This window comes from Medicago truncatula, chromosome 3 (assembly GCF_003473485.1).
Source record: "Medicago truncatula cultivar Jemalong A17 chromosome 3, MtrunA17r5.0-ANR, whole genome shotgun sequence".
In the NCBI taxonomy this organism is placed as follows: domain Eukaryota; kingdom Viridiplantae; phylum Streptophyta; class Magnoliopsida; order Fabales; family Fabaceae; genus Medicago; species Medicago truncatula.
In genome coordinates, this window is record NC_053044.1 from 27,288,498 (window position 1) to 27,305,338 (window position 16,841).

At 35.5% G+C, this 16,841-nt stretch overlaps 1 protein-coding gene across 1 annotated transcript; it reads left to right on the top strand.

The window, feature by feature from the left end:
- Positions 1-12,150: 12,150 nt before the first annotated feature.
- Positions 12,151-15,480, top strand: LOC25490734 (chaperone protein ClpC1, chloroplastic). The gene is made up of 8 exons (XM_024779203.2): positions 12,151-12,415; positions 12,634-12,749; positions 12,839-13,078; positions 13,197-13,382; positions 13,492-13,704; positions 13,801-14,018; positions 14,127-14,202; positions 14,296-15,480. The coding sequence occupies exons 1-8, from the start codon at positions 12,151-12,153 to the stop codon at positions 15,478-15,480; spliced, it is 2,499 nt and encodes an 832-aa protein (XP_024634971.2).
- The last annotated feature ends 1,361 nt before the right edge of the window (positions 15,481-16,841 follow it).

The following is a 16,841-nucleotide window of genomic DNA, read 5'->3' on the forward strand; positions in this document are numbered from 1 at the left end:
AACTCAATTCTCTGTATTTTTGTTTGATTAGAAGTCTCTTGCCTGCGTGCTTGAGCATTAGAAGTCTCTTGCTTAGTGCTTGAGCATTGGAAGACTCTTGCGTGTGTGCTTGAGCATAGTTTTGTGAAGTCTCATACTTTGAAAGTATTGAGCAGTTGTAATCTTGTGATTATAGTGAAATCTCCTTGGAAGTGCAAGGGGGACTGGACTACTTCCGTGTTGTGGAAGGAACCAGGATAACTGCTTGTGTCTTTGTCTTTCTTTTCTCTGCTCTGTTCTTTTCCGCTGCAATCTGACTCTGATCATTTCATCAGAAGCAATCAAACTGCTTCTGAAGTTTTATCAGAAGAAGAATCCCTTTTTAAGAGAAAAAGAAAACACAATTCAACCCCCCCCCCTTCTTGTGTTTTTCACCTTCAATTGGTATCAGAGCTTGCTCTGTTATCACAGCACTTAACCGTGTTACAGTTCAAGATCTATTAGAAAAACATGTCTGGAGATGAGGAATCAGTTACTACAAAATACACAAGTGTCAAGCATGACTATGATACTGCTGACAAGAAAACAGACTCTGGAAAAGCTCCAAAGTTTAATGGAGATCCAGAAGAGTTTTCATGGTGGAAAACTAATATGTACAGCTTTATCATGGGATTGGATGAAGAGCTATGGGATATACTGGAAGATGGAGTTGATGATCTGGATTTGGATGAAGAAGGAGCTGCTATAGACAGAAGAATACATACTCCTGCTCAGAAGAAGCTTTATAAGAAACACCACAAGATAAGAGGAATCATTGTGGCTTCTATACCTCGCACCGAATACATGAAAATGAGTGACAAATCTACTGCGAAAGCTATGTTTGCTTCTCTTTGTGCAAACTTTGAAGGCAGCAAGAAAGTAAAAGAGGCTAAAGCTTTGATGCTAGTTCATCAGTATGAACTTTTCAGAATGAAGGATGATGAGAGTATAGAAGAAATGTACTCAAGATTTCAAACTTTAGTTTCTGGATTGCAAATACTGAAGAAAAGCTATGTTTCTTCTGATCATGTTAGTAAGATTTTGAGAAGCCTACCTTCAAGATGGAGACCCAAAGTAACTGCCATTGAGGAAGCTAAGGATCTAAATACTTTAAGTGTTGAAGATCTTGTTAGCTCACTCAAAGTGCATGAAATGAGTCTAAATGAGCATGAAACCTCTAAGAAGAGTAAATCCATTGCTTTACCATCTAAAGGAAAGACCTCAAAGTCTTCCAAAGCCTACAAAGCCAGTGAATCTGAAGAAGAATCACCTGATGGAGATTCTGATGAAGATCAATCTGTAAAGATGGCTATGCTGTCCAACAAGCTTGAGTATCTGGCAAGGAAGCAGAAGAAATTTTTGAGCAAGAGAGGTAGCTACAAGAACTTCAAGAAAGAAGATCAGAAGGGATGCTTCAATTGTAAGAAGCCTGGTCATTTCATTGCTGATTGCCCTGATCTTCAGAAGGAGAAGTTTAAAGGCAAATCCAAGAAATCAAGCTTCAACTCCAGTAAATTCAGAAAGCAAATCAAAAAGAGCTTGATGGCGACCTGGGAAGATTTGGATAGTGAATCTGGTTCTGATAAAGAAGAAGCTGATGATGATGCTAAGGCAGCCGTTGGGTTAGTGGCAGCAGTATCATCAGAAGCAGTATCAGAAGCTGAATCAGATTCAGAAGATGAAAATGAGGTATATTCCAAAATCCCTAGACAAGAACTTGTTGATTCTCTAAAAGAACTTTTATCACTGTTTGAACACAGAACCAATGAGTTGACAGATTTAAAAGAAAAATATGTTGATTTGATGAAACAACAAAAGTCAACTCTATTGGAACTGAAAGCTTCTGAAGAAGAACTCAAAGGGTTTAACTTCATATCAACAACATATGAAGATAGACTCAAGAGTCTTTGTCAGAAGCTACAAGAAAAATGTGATAAAGGTTCAGGCAATAAACATGAGATTGCCTTGGATGATTTTATTATGGCTGGAATAGACAGAAGCAAAGTTGCTTCTATGATCTACAGCACATACAAGAACAAAGGCAAAGGGATTGGATATTCTGAGGAGAAATCCAAAGAATACAGTCTCAAGAGCTACTGTGATTGTATCAAGGATGGATTGAAATCCACCTTTGTGCCTGAAGGTACAAATGCTATAACTGCTGTTCAGTCAAAACCTGAAGCTTCAGGTTCACAGGCTAAGATCACATCAAAGCCAGAGAATCTTAAGATCAAGGTAATGACAAAATCTGATCCTAAGAGTCAAAAGATTAAAATTCTGAAAAGATCAGAACCTGTTCATCAGAATCTGATTAAACCAGAATCTAAAATTCCAAAACAAAAGGATCAGAAGAACAAAGCAGCTACTGCTTCTGAGAAAACAATACCAAAAGGTGTCAAACCTAAAGTATTGAATGATCAGAAGCCACTCAGCATTCACCCTAAGGTACAAGGGATGAAAAGTAAAACCTCCAAAACTAACCCAAAAGGACCCATGAAGATATGGGTACCTAAATCTGAATTGGCTAAAAATGCAGGTGTGCTTAAGGGCAAGAGAGAAACAAAGGTCATGGTACCTAGACAGCGGATGTTCAAGGCACATGACTGGAGAGAAAGCTTTGTTCCTTACCCTTACAATGAAAGATGGAGGAGAAGTGAAGTTTGGTGGCAACCAAACTGGAAAGATCATTGGTACAGGTACTATTGGTAATTCCTCCATCTCAATTAATAATGTGTGGCTAGTAGATGGTCTGAAGCATAACCTATTGAGCATAAGTCAATTTTGTGACAATGGGTATGATGTAACGTTCAGTAAGACCAACTGCACACTAGTCAACAAGGATGACAAATCCATTACATTCAAGGGAAAGAGAGTTGAGAATGTCTATAAAATAAATTTCTCTGATCTGGCTGATCAGAAGGTAGTTTGCCTTCTGTCAATGAATGATAAAAAATGGGTATGGCATAAAAGGTTGGGACATGCTAATTGGAGATTAATTTCTAAAATTAGCAAGTTACAACTGGTCAAAGGATTGCCTAACATTGATTATCATTCAGATGCACTTTGTGGTGCATGTCAGAAAGGGAAAATTGTGAAAAGTTCTTTCAAATCTAAAGACATTGTATCAACCTCCATACCCTTAGAATTACTCCATATTGATCTTTTTGGTCCAGTTAACACTGCATCTTTATATGGAAGTAAATATGGATTAGTCATTGTTGATGATTACAGCAGATGGACTTGGGTAAAATTCATTAAAAGTAAAGACTATGCATGTGAAGTGTTTAGCAGCTTCTGCACTCAAATACAATCTGAAAAAGAATTGAAAATTTTGAAAGTCAGAAGTGATCATGGTGGAGAATTTGAAAATGAGTCATTTGAACTTTTTTGTGAAAAACATGGGATTCACCATGAGTTTTCTTCTCCTAGAACTCCACAACAAAATGGGGTTGTAGAAAGAAAGAACAGAACCTTACAAGAAATGGCCAGAACCATGATCCATGAAAACAACTTAGCTAAACATTTTTGGGCAGAAGCAGTCAATACTTCATGTTATATTCAAAATAGGATCTATATCAGACCTATGTTGGAGAAAACAACATATGAACTCTTTAAAGGAAGAAGACCCAATATCTCTTACTTTCATCAGTTTGGATGTACTTGTTACATCTTAAACACTAAAGACTATCTGAAGAAATTTGATGCCAAGGCTCAAAGAGGAATTTTTTTAGGTTACTCTGAAAGGTCAAAGGCATACAGAGTGTATAATTCAGAAACACAATGTGTTGAAGAATCTATGCATGTAAAATTTGATGATAGAGAGCCTGAAAGTAAAACTTCAGAGCAAAGTGAAAGTAATGCAGGTACAACTGATTCTGAAGATGCATCAGAATCTGATCAACCTTCTGAATCTGAAAAGTATACAGAAGTTGAATCTAGTCCAGAAACTGAAATCACTCCAGAAGCTGAGTCTAATTCAGAAGCAGAACCTAGCTCAAAAGTACAGAATGAAATTGCTTCTGAGGACTTTCAAGATAACACTCAGCAGGTTATTCAACCTAAATTCAAGCACAAATCTTCACATCCTGAGGAGCTAATCATTGGAAGCAAAGATAGTCCTAGAAGAACAAGATCACATTTTAGACAAGAAGAGTCATTAATAGGACTGCTTTCAATAATTGAGCCTAAAACTGTTGAAGAAGCTCTCACAGATGATGGATGGATATTAGCTATGCAAGAAGAGCTAAATCAATTCCAAAGGAATGATGTGTGGGATCTGGTACCCAAACCTTTTCAGAAAAACATTATTGGAACAAAATGGATATTCAGAAACAAGCTGAATGAACAAGGAGAAGTAACCAGAAACAAAGCCAGACTTGTTGCTCAAGGCTACAGTCAACAAGAAGGCATTGATTACACTGAAACATTTGCTCCAGTTGCAAGATTGGAAGCAATCAGGTTACTTCTATCCTACGCAATTAATCATGGCATAATATTATATCAAATGGATGTCAAAAGTGCCTTTCTTAATGGTGTCATTGAAGAAGAAGTGTATGTTAAACAACCTCCTGGGTTTGAGGATCTTAAGCATCCTGACCATGTTTATAAACTTAAGAAATCACTATATGGCTTGAAACAAGCTCCCAGAGCTTGGTATGATAGACTAAGTAATTTCTTAATTAAAAATGATTTTGAAAGAGGACAAGTTGACACAACACTCTTCAGAAGGACTCTTAAGAAAGATATTTTGATTGTGCAAATATATGTTGATGATATAATATTTGGTTCTACTAATGCATCTCTTTGCAAAGAATTTTCTAAGTTAATGCAGGATGAATTTGAAATGAGTATGATGGGAGAATTGAAATTCTTTCTGGGAATTCAAATCAACCAAAGTAAAGAAGGAGTATATGTTCATCAAACAAAATATACAAAGGAGCTTCTGAAGAAGTTCAAGCTAGAAGATTGTAAAGTGATGAACACTCCAATGCATCCAACCTGCACCTTAAGCAAAGAAGATACTGGAACAGTAGTAGACCAGAAGCTATACAGAGGTATGATTGGTTCTCTGTTATACCTCACTGCATCCAGACCTGATATTTTATTCAGTGTATGCTTGTGTGCAAGATTTCAATCAGATCCTAGAGAATCTCATTTAACTGCAGTTAAGAGAATCTTCAGGTATCTGAAAGGAACAACTAATCTTGGACTCCTGTATAGGAAATCCCTAGATTATAAGTTGATTGGATTCTGTGATGCTGATTATGCTGGTGATAGGATTGAAAGAAAATCAACCAGTGGAAATTGTCAATTCCTGGGAGAGAATCTGATATCCTGGGCAAGCAAAAGACAAGCAACTATTGCTATGTCTACAGCAGAAGCAGAGTACATTTCAGCTGCAAGTTGTTGCACACAACTACTTTGGATGAAACATCAGTTGGAAGACTATCAGATCAATGCTAACAGTATTCCCATTTATTGTGATAATACTGCTGCTATTTGTTTGTCAAAGAATCCAATTCTACATTCAAGAGCCAAGCATATTGAAATCAAACACCATTTTATCAGAGACTATGTTCAAAAAGGAATTTTAGATATACAATTCATTGATACTGAACATCAATGGGCTGATATATTTACAAAACCTTTGTCTGTTGAAAGATTTGATTTTATTAAGAAAAATTTGAACATGCATTTTGTGTCTGATTGAAAATTTGCTTGCCTCTGAATAAGAAGTTTGGTTCTGAAGTTTATTCAGAAGCATTTTGGTTCATCAGAAGCTCTTAACTGAGGTTCTGAGGAAAATGTGCTTCTGAAGATGACGTCAGCACTAAAACTTCAGAAGTGTTATTCTTTGCTTCTGAAAAGCTTGGTTAGTGGGAACGTTGGCAGTTACTTTATGTAACAGCTGTCCCATTACCCAAAAGGTAGTTTTCTGAAGAGTCTCTGACGTGGTCTATTTGTATTGGAGTATAACAAAAAGGGCAATGATGTTTTTATTCGCTTTTTAACATACTTACACGCGCCCCCAATTTGTCATTAATGCTGTGTTTGTTTGTCCCTTCTGAATTACAAACGTTTTAATAAAAAACACTAAGTCATTTCACACACTTCTCACTTCACAACAAACACTTTCTTATTTCCTCTCAACCCTCTGTGTAAGTAAGCACATTCTCTCAACCTCTCAAAACACCTTAGAACCCTAATTCTACTTCAAATCAATGGCATCTTCAAGTTCTGCCGGTGGTTCTTCATCGAATATGGATATAGATACTCCTGCTTATGAAATCAAAGGAAGAACTATGTCGATTGAGGAATGGGAACTAATCATTCAAGCGGAAAATCCATTGGATTTCACTTCTCTAACTCATCATGGATGCGACTTGGTAAGATTCTACAAGAAGCAGAAGCTAATGAGTTACTTCAGTCTCCTCAACGGTCCTACTTATGAAGTGCTTGTCAGACAATTCTGGGTAAGAGCTTCAGTGTTTGACAAAGTTGCTGCTAAACAGGAAGAAGCTCAGATGATTCTGGTTGATCATACTTTGGAGGGAAAAACCAGAGAAGAAATGGGTCTACTCCCCTTCACTGGGACTGAGATTAGATCAAACGTCATGGGGATTCCTGTAACAATCAATGAGCAAGTGATTGCTCAAGCTATGAGGAGAGATGCTTCTGGGACATACGATGGAGAAGAGATTCCTAACCCCAGAACAAGCCCATGGAAGGAAATAGTAAACAACACTATCTACGGATCAAAGGATGCTAAGCCTTACAGCACCTTAAGCATGGAAAAGAAAATGCTGTTGAAGATCCAGAATGAAAACATTTTTCCCAAAGGTGGAGGAAATGATCAATCTCACTTGGTCACAAAGTCTTTCTGCATCACACCATCTCTCAGGAAACAACAATGAACGTTCCTAAGTATATGTTTAAATACATGATCAAGGAACTCAAGAAGAGCCAGATGGAGAACAGGAAGTTTGTTCCCTATGGAAGGCTGCTCTCCATAATCTTTCAAGAAGGAGGACTCCTAAGTGCCCTGAAAGACGTGGGTATTTATGATAATCAGAAGCTGGGAGCAGTCATAGGAAAAATAATCAATGGGGCAACTCTAGTCAAGATGAGGCTGATTTCAACATGCAGGAAACTAGATACAGATATGCATGAATCTGATGTCATATCTGATCTAGTCACTCATCACATCCCCATCTGCAAGAAAGATCCTCTGGATGTGCAGAGAGCCTACATCTTGGACTACTACAAGAACTACAACAAGAAAATCAGCCTGAAAGATATCCCAGAAGAAATGTATGGTGGTGATCTGCCTGTGGCCAAAGGCAGAAAATCTAAAAAGAAGCAGATCACCAAGGAAGAATACCTTGCTGAAGATGCTACTGAGGTGGGTGCTCAGAAGCATAAGAAAGCCAAGAAGGAAAAATCTGCTATGTCCACCATTCTTGAGGAAGTGGAGGATTTGGATGATGTTCCTCTTATCAGAAAAAGGACAAGGAGTACTCAAGAAACAGCAGAACAGCCTGCTTCTGAACAAACTGGTTCTGAACAAGCTGCTTCTGATCAAGCTGCTTCTGAAAAGCCTTCAAGTCCCAAAAAGAAAAGAGAAGCTGCTCTTCAGACCATCAAAAGGAAGAGGTCTAATTTAACAAAAAATCTGAAGACAGCTGAAGGAAGGAGGGAAGAAATGTTGAAAGAAATGGAAGAAAATTGGGATGAAGACTCAAGCCCCAAGAAGGCAAAAAGGACTGCAACTTCTGAGCCCATAGTCATGCCCAATTTTGAAATGACTGAAGAAATGAGGCAGTATGCTAGGGAGGTTTCTGCATCCAAGATAGCAGAAAAGAAAAGGATGAAGATGTTGTATGAAAAAGAAAGGGATGAGCGTCTCAAGGCTGCAGGGTATGTGCCTACTCCTGTCATCGCTGCTTTAGCTTCTGAGTTAGAGCAAGAAACAGTTCAGTATGGAGCAACTCTGCTTTCTCAAGCCTTGAAGAATAAGCAAGCTTCAGGAGCAACTTCATCAGAACCAGCTTCAAAAGCTCCAGAAGCAATTCATCCAGAAGCTCAGTCCTCAGGTAATCCATCTAAAGCTCCAACTAATACTCAGTCTCTATCTCTACCCTCTTCACCCTCTTCATCATCCACAGAATCAGATGACCAACCCCTTAGCCAACATATAGACAAGCTTCTAAAAACCAAACCTACCAAACTAACAGAATTTGGAACACTTGACTATGAGAGTACTCAAATAGAATTTTCAAAAAATAGGATAAAACTTTGTGAGAAATTCAATTTGCCTACTACTCATCCACTATATCTAGATACTCCAGAACCTGTTAGTATACAACAACCTGAACCTACCCAAACAAACTCACCAAATAACCAAACTCCACAAAAAGCCTCTGAAGTAGCTTCAGATTCAACTACTTCAGAAACCCCCCAACACCAAGAATCCTCAACCCTTCACAACTTAGAAAAACATCTAGGTGGTGAAATGCAACCAACACCCACTAAGGCCTCTAAGACAGTTTCTGAAAAGACTGTCTTGGAAACCCAAACAGAAACCCAAACCATCCTTGAGCAAAGTGTTCAGGAGCAAACTGCTTCTGAACAAGTTGCTCCTGACCAAACAACTTCTGACCAAACAACAGAACAACAACAACAACCAGACTCACCCACTATAATAGACTTAACCTCTGACCAACCTTCCACATCACATACAACTCAAACTGAACCTTCACCCATCCCTGACCATATCCTGGAGTCTGAGTATATAGAGGAACAGCTGATTAGACTTAGTGATGAGATTCAGGCACTGATTCTTCGCAGAACAGTTCCTGCACCTCCTATTCACTATTATGTTCAGTGGATGGATCTTCAGAAGAGCTTTGATGAGCTGCTGGATCAGCTTAGAACTAAATGTGTGTCATCTCACTCTGCTATGCTGAAGAAGCTTTTGGATGACATGCATGAAGCAGCTAAGGAGAAAGAGCTGAACTTTGTGACATCACTCCTTTCTATCCAGAAGAAGAGTACATCACTAGGGCTGCTAGAATTCAGGCTGGATATAAACGAAGAATGAGGGAAAAGGATGAGCTACTTCAGAAGAAGGATGATCAGATCAAGTATCTCTTAGAACAGTTGTATAAGCAAGCCCAACCTTAGTTGCACACCCAACTCTAGCTTGTTTTTTACTTTTGTTCTTAGTAGCTGTGTCCTTGTATCTTAATCTTCTTTATATATATTATCATTGTTTCTGGATCTTGTGCTTTTTCACCTTCAATATGTTTTACAAGCTTTAACTCTGATGATATTTACTGTTTTTAATGCTGCTTGCTCTGATACTCTTTCTTTTGTTTCTATTCTTTTTGTTGATGACAAAAGGGGGAGTAAATGTATAGTATTTGTTAAGGCACTGAGCCCTACTATAACCACTTCTAAATTTCTCTTAAATACTTCTGATTTGATTTTATGAGTATTTTATTGAAATTTAATTAATAAGAATAGAACTTAGGGGGAGCTTACAAACCTCACCTTAAAGATCTATTAGACTCAGGGGGAGCTTACAAACCTCTGTCCCAGTAGTCAACTTATTAATTAGATCAACAACAATTGAACATTTTAAATACTATTGTTTGTCATCATCAAAGAGGGGGAGATTGTTGGAACAAAATGTGTTTCACAATGAACCTTATTAAGTTTTGATGATAACAAGGTATTAAAAATTGTCAATTGGTTATTACTAATAATTGTTCAAGTGTACAGGACCAAAGGCTACTCAAGTTATTTCAATAGGTCTTGGAAGAACAATGGAAAGAAAAAAAAGAAATTCTGAGCATCTGAAGAAAACTGCTCCTGAAGCTAAACTGCTCCTGAAGAGATGACGTCATCAGAAGCAGAAAGTCATCAGAAGCAAAAGTTTTCATCAGAAGCAATATCTTCACCAGAAGCTACATTTGATCCTTTAATCAAACTGAAGATTCAAAGTAGCTGATTTTCAATTCAGTCTTATCAAAGAAGAACGAAGAATTGAAAGGGAGGTATCAACGGATATATGGATAGCACTGAGCTCTTGTCTCTCGTTAATAGAGTTGACAAAGTACAAGTGTACAACCACTACCTCCACTACTCTGTTTTCTGTCTACGCTACAAGACAAAACAACAGCCATGCCTGCAGAATTGTACACTCAAGATGGGAATGAATTTGAAGTTTATTCTTCAAAGGACTACACCCAAATCAGGCAAAGGATCACTGGTGGATAATCAAAGGATTTCAAACGACTCTTTAGACGTGCTGATTATCTCAACGTCTCTTTCACACCTCTATATAAAGGAATGAAGACTTGAAGATTTTAGACAGATATACAGAAGTTCAAAAGCGCCAAAACTCTGTCAATTTGATTCTACAAAGCACACTGAATTTCTGCACTGATTTGATACATCTTAGAAATTCAAAGTCTAGAGTCTTTTCTGTATTGTATTGTGAACACCACTGATTGTATATCAAGTGTTCAATTCAAACTCAATTCTCTGTATTTTTGTTTGATTAGAAGTCTCTTGCCTGCGTGCTTGAGCATTAGAAGTCTCTTGCTTAGTGCTTGAGCATTGGAAGACTCTTGCGTGTGTGCTTGAGCATAGTTTTGTGAAGTCTCATACTTTGAAAGTATTGAGCAGTTGTAATCTTGTGATTATAGTGAAATCTCCTTGGAAGTGCAAGGGGGACTGGACTACTTCCGTGTTGTGGAAGGAACCAGGATAACTGCTTGTGTCTTTGTCTTTCTTTTCTCTGCTCTGTTCTTTTCCGCTGCAATCTGACTCTGATCATTTCATCAGAAGCAATCAAACTGCTTCTGAAGTTTTATCAGAAGAAGAATCCCTTTTTAAGAGAAAAAGAAAACACAATTCAACCCCCTCCCCCCCCCCCCCCCTTCTTGTGTTTTTCACCTTCAATATATTGATATGTTTACAATATTATATTAGCTTATATATGTCGTGCATATAATAAATTTTATATAATTTTAATTTAGGTAAACTCATACGAGTTCTCGAGTCGAGTTTACCTAGGCAAAACGAGTTGAGGTAAACTCTTAAGTTGTTAAACCTTTTATCATGATGAGTTTGCCTCTTTTTGGAGCACCAAGCAAATTTATGAGTTTGCCTCCTTATATGTGTGTTTATTTGATTATGTTTTTGTTTTTACAAGATTTATTTGGGTATGTATGTTGGCTTATGCCAATAACAAAATACCCAATCCGTTTCACAATACTTGTCGTTTTTGAGAAAATTACAAATATTAATAAATTAAATAAATTTTGTTATATTTTATAAAATTCACTGTGTTTTTTCTATAATACCCTTACCCATTTATTATTTTATTCTATTATTTCTCTCTCTACAATAAATAGGTAATATTATTGATAAACCAATAATTAATGTTACATTAAAACTTGAAAGTGACATGTAAAGTGAAATAAAATTATTCTCCAAAAACGACATGTATTGTGAAACGAGGGAAGTAAATAATTTTTTTAACCCTAATTTTTTTTCATTTTCTCATGTGTCACTCTCTCATTTTAAAGTAGTATTATTATAACAAGACTCACCTATGTTTTTCCCCAAACAAATTAGACTTGTTGATCATTATCGTACAAGTTACAGTGAGAAGTTGAAAATCGTATACAAAAATTGCATCAACCAAAAACTATGGCCGGTATCTAACTTAACCATTCTCCACATAGTATTTATTTTTTAAAATTCAGAATATAATCATTTATCAATGAAGTTAACCATATCAATTGATGATCATTTCCATGTAAATTATCGAGATGACAAAGATATTCTTAATTAAGTTAACTAAGGAAGGTAACTTCCTTGTTTCATTTTTCATTGCTATTATCGCTTGTCAAAGAAATAACCTAACAAATTATAAAAAAAAAAACAAAGAAAGAAATAACCAAGAAATTTAATAACAATAAAAAATAAAAAATCAAGAAAAAAATTCTAATATAAATAAGGTGATTTAGCTAAATAACTTGCTAACATAATTAAACTTGATACTTGTGTAGTGTAACAAAAATGTTGGAGAATTTAACAGAATGTGCAAAGAAAGTAATAATGGCTGCACAAAAGGAAGCTAGGTTTGTGGGACATAAATACATTAGCACAGAACATATACTACTTGGTATCCTTGGTGATTCAAATGGGTTGGCTGCAAAAATTCTTAAGTCTTATGGAATTGATTTTAATGTTAGTAGGGAGCAAGTGATGAAGTTGGTTGGTAGAGGTGGTGGTTGCAGTGGTTTTTCTTGTAAAGATATAAGGTTCACTTTTGATGCTAAGAATGTTCTTGATTTCTCACTCAAACATGCCAAGAGTCTAGGTAATTTCATTCTCATACCTTCTCATTTTTCTATCTCTTTTCTTTTTATATTTTAAAAGAATATGTTTAGTTGTTCTGGTTTATTTATTTTGATGATGTTTATAAAATTTAGTAATGCTTTTCGAATTAATATTTGATTGGGAAACCAATTTGATTAGGGAAAGTAAATGAAATTGTTGACTTTATTTCATTCCTCACATAGTTTGTTATGGCCTTAGGTTATGATAATGTGGACACAATGCACCTACTTTTGGGGTTGCTTCAGGGGTCTAATGGTACGGTAACTCAATTGATTCAAAATCAAGGTGCTGATGTAAACAAAATTAGAGAACAAGTAAGTCATAACTCATAATTTATTTATTTAACCATTGTTTTCCAATGTAAAGAGAATCTAGAAATGAAATTTCTTTGAAATGTGAACAGGTAATCAGACAAATTGAAGAAAATGTTCATCAAGTTAATCTACCTGCAGAAGGTTCAAAGAATCAAATGGGAGGCCAAGTTGAAGAAAATGTTACTGCTGAAAGTTCTAAGAGTAATCAAATTAAATTTCCTGTTTTAACTCAGAACAATAACCTAGGTGCAAGAAAAGATGATAACGCGAATAAACAAAAGTCCGCCCTAGAGATTTTTGGAACCAATCTGACAAAATTGGCACAAGAGGTATGGTGGTAATGGCATTGAATTTTGTTAATCAATGATTTGTGATTACAGCATATCATTGTGTATTACTTATATGAATTATAGTGCTAGAAAAATGTTTAAAAGTGCTTTTTTATAGGGTAAGCTTCATCCTTTTGTGGGAAGGGAAGAGCAAGTAGAGCGCGTGATTCAAATAATTTGTAGAAGGATGAAAAACAACCCTTGCCTTGTTGGAGAACCTGGAGTAGGGAAAACATCAATCATACAAGGTCTTGCTCAGAGAATTTTGAGCGGATCTGTTCCTGAAAAACTCAAGGGGAAAAAGGTAAGTGCTACTAGTACTATAAACCTATTCGTTACTAGTGCTAGTTTTATGATTGGCATGAGAAGAAAGATTATGCAGCATATTCATTTCCACTTATTTTATTTTTCAGGTGGTTGCATTGGATGTGGCTGATTTTTTATATGTAATATCAAATCAAGGATCTTCCGAGGAAAGAATCAGGTGTTTAATCAAGGAAATTGAACTATGTGGTAATGTGATACTTTTTGTTAAAGAAGTTCATCACATATTTGATGCAGCAACATCAGGAGCCCGTAGTTTCGCATACATTTTGAAACATGCCCTTGAAAGAGGTGTAATTCAAGTAAGATTTTTCTCTTGAAACTTGGTCCTTTACATTTCACACATTAGTCCAATAATTAGTCTTATATAGTAAATAATGCAAAATCTTTGTATATAGTGTATATTTGCTACAACAGTGAATGAGCACAGAATGCACATGGAAAATGATACAACCTTAAAAAGAATATTTCAACCAGTTAAAGTGGTTGAACCATCTGTTGAAGAAACCATAGAAATTCTTAAAGGCCTCCGCGGAACATATGAGTCGCATTATAAACTTCATTACACAGATGAAGCTCTTGTTGCAGCTGCAAATTTGTCTCAGCAATATGTAAGGTAAAAATGTGTTACTAAAATTATTATTAGCGCCAATTCTACAACATATATTATAACAGAAATGAGTCTCTAGTTTTTCACATATGTTTCTGCGCGAGTAAATTTCAGCGAGCGTTTCTTACCTGATAAGGCAATTGATTTGATTGATGAAGCTGGATCACATGTTCAACTTTGTCATGCAAAGGTGCGAAATGGTAATTAATATGTGATATAACTTATAATTCTCTAATGTTTGGATCAATCAAATGAGTATTTTTGTTGAATCCTTTTGAAACAGAACAAAAAGAGGGGTAATGTTTCTATTCCTAGTGTGAAAAAGTGTGATATTCAACATGTTATTTCTTCTTGGATTGGAGTACCAGTCAGTGATGTATCAAAGGAAGAAGGCGAAAATCTCCTCAACTTAGAAGACATGCTTCACAAACACGTCATCGGTCAAAACGAAGCAATCAGCACAATCTGCCGAGCTATTCGCCGCGCTAGAGTCGGTCTAAGAAACTGCAGAAGGCCTATTGCAAGTTTCATGTTCACCGGTCCCTCAGGCGTAGGAAAAACTGAATTAGCCAATGCATTAGCTACAAACTATTTTGGTTCAAAAGATTCATTGATAAGATTAGATATGAGTGAGTACATGGATAGATACAATGTAGCTAGGTTAATTGGAGCACCTCCTGGCTATATCGGTTTTGATGATGGCGGTCAATTAACCGAAGCTATTCGGAAAAATTCACATGCAGTTGTTTTGTTTGATGAGATTGAAAAAGCACATTCAGATGTTTTCAACTTAATGCTACAAATTCTTGATGATGGAAGACTCACAGATGGAAAAGGTCAAACAGTTGACTTTAAAAGCACACTTATTATAATGACTAGCAATCTTGGTAACAACATCATTGAAGGGACAAATAATGAAACTATGCAAATTATTGATCATAAAAAGAATTTGGTTATGGAGGAGCTGAAGAATCATTTTAGACCAGAGTTTTTGAATAGGCTTGATGAGATAATTGTTTTTAAAGAACTAACAAAATTGGAAGTGGAACAAATTGCAAATATAATGTTGAGAGAAGTTTGTGAAAAAATGATGGTTAAAGATATACATCTTTCTTTAACATGTAGGTTTAGGGATTATGTGATTCAAAATGGATATAACCCTAGCTATGGTGCAAGACCATTAAGAAGGACTATTGCAAGATTTTTGGAAGATACATTGGCTGAAAAGATGTTAAGGAAAGAAATAAAGGAAGGTGACTCAGTTGTTGTTGATATCAATGTTGATGAGGGAAATGTTGTTGTGTTGAATCAAAAAAATGTGAAAAGGGAAGATCTTTTTATAAGTTTTGTTGATCATTCAGATGGTTGTGATTATTTAGTTGATGGAAAGAGAAAAGACATGGTTGGAATTTCATGCAATTTGATGGGAAAAATGTTGGACATGTTTGGACATAGAAAAAGTCCATAACTATATATATATATATATAAGTTGCATTATTTTTTCTGTTTATTATTGCAATCAAGATTTTTCAATTTTGTATAATTTATAACTATATGGAATTTGAATGTTCTTTTAAAGAAAAGACTCTTCATTTATTTATTTGTCATGCATGTTCCAAAGCAACTTTACTTCACTGAGAAGATAAAAAGCTATGAATTGAAGCAAGTAAGATGGATTTTTACAAGGAATACATACAATACAATATACGGGCTGGTATGATGACCAGTATAAGAGATATGATTAAAATAATCACATATCAATATCATATGTCAGACACCAACAAGTGTTGAATATCTAACACATTTTCAATATAAAGTGTCGTTACTTAAAACCGTCTCTATGAAACTCGAAGCTTGATTCTCATAGTAAAAATAGGTCCTTAATAAAAAAAAAATGCACAATTTTTTTAAAAGATTAATATACTAACTATCTAAATGACCAAGGATTATGCCTCTTCCATAAGAAGGGTCGAATGTAATATCATTCTATTTTATTTTTCTGTTTTGAAGGATTATTTTTCTCACATTTATCACCACATAAAAAATTCAACAACCATAATCAAATTAATGTCCCTACAAAATGGTTATTAAGAAAGTTCAAACAAAAATGATTGAGTGGCACTCCAATAATGGACCTTGTCTTTCTTTCATCCTCAATTGGCGTTTGAAAGAAGGTGGAAATTTGTGGTCACAAACAAATTGTTGATATGGTAAATAGCACATACTTGAAATAGCAAAACAAAGTTTGTTACACCCCCATGATTTTAGCTGACTAAGCCTTAGTAGTTTTTTCCAACAGAATCTTCATTATTTCTTTCTTTGTGGGTAGGTTAAAACATCTAAACCTTCCATCTTTCTCTCCCTTTCTATCCAAAAATCATAATTTGGTATTTCATTTCTGAAAGAACAACTTCTTCTCGTTTTCTGCATGCCTTCTCACACACCTAGGTAATGTATATAATATGCAACTCTTCTAAGAAATAATTTGATTATGGTTATATTATAATTAATTCTTATTTTTCAATAATGGATGTGTATTTGATTTCTTGTTTGACAAACAAATTATACATAGAATAGAACACTATAACAACGAATGCTTTTTTTTTTCTTTTTTTTTTCCATGTTGTGTGAGGTCATATATATCTTGATGTCCAAATATGAATCATGTTTAATGACACAAACTATATAAAAACAAATCCTTATACAAATGTGTCAAGAGTTGGTAACATGATTCTCTTTCAGAAAAATAATTTGAATTCAATTTCTATAGTCGCTTATTTGAGAGATAATCCAATCCGTAAAAAAAAAAAAAACGGATTTCTTGCGGCT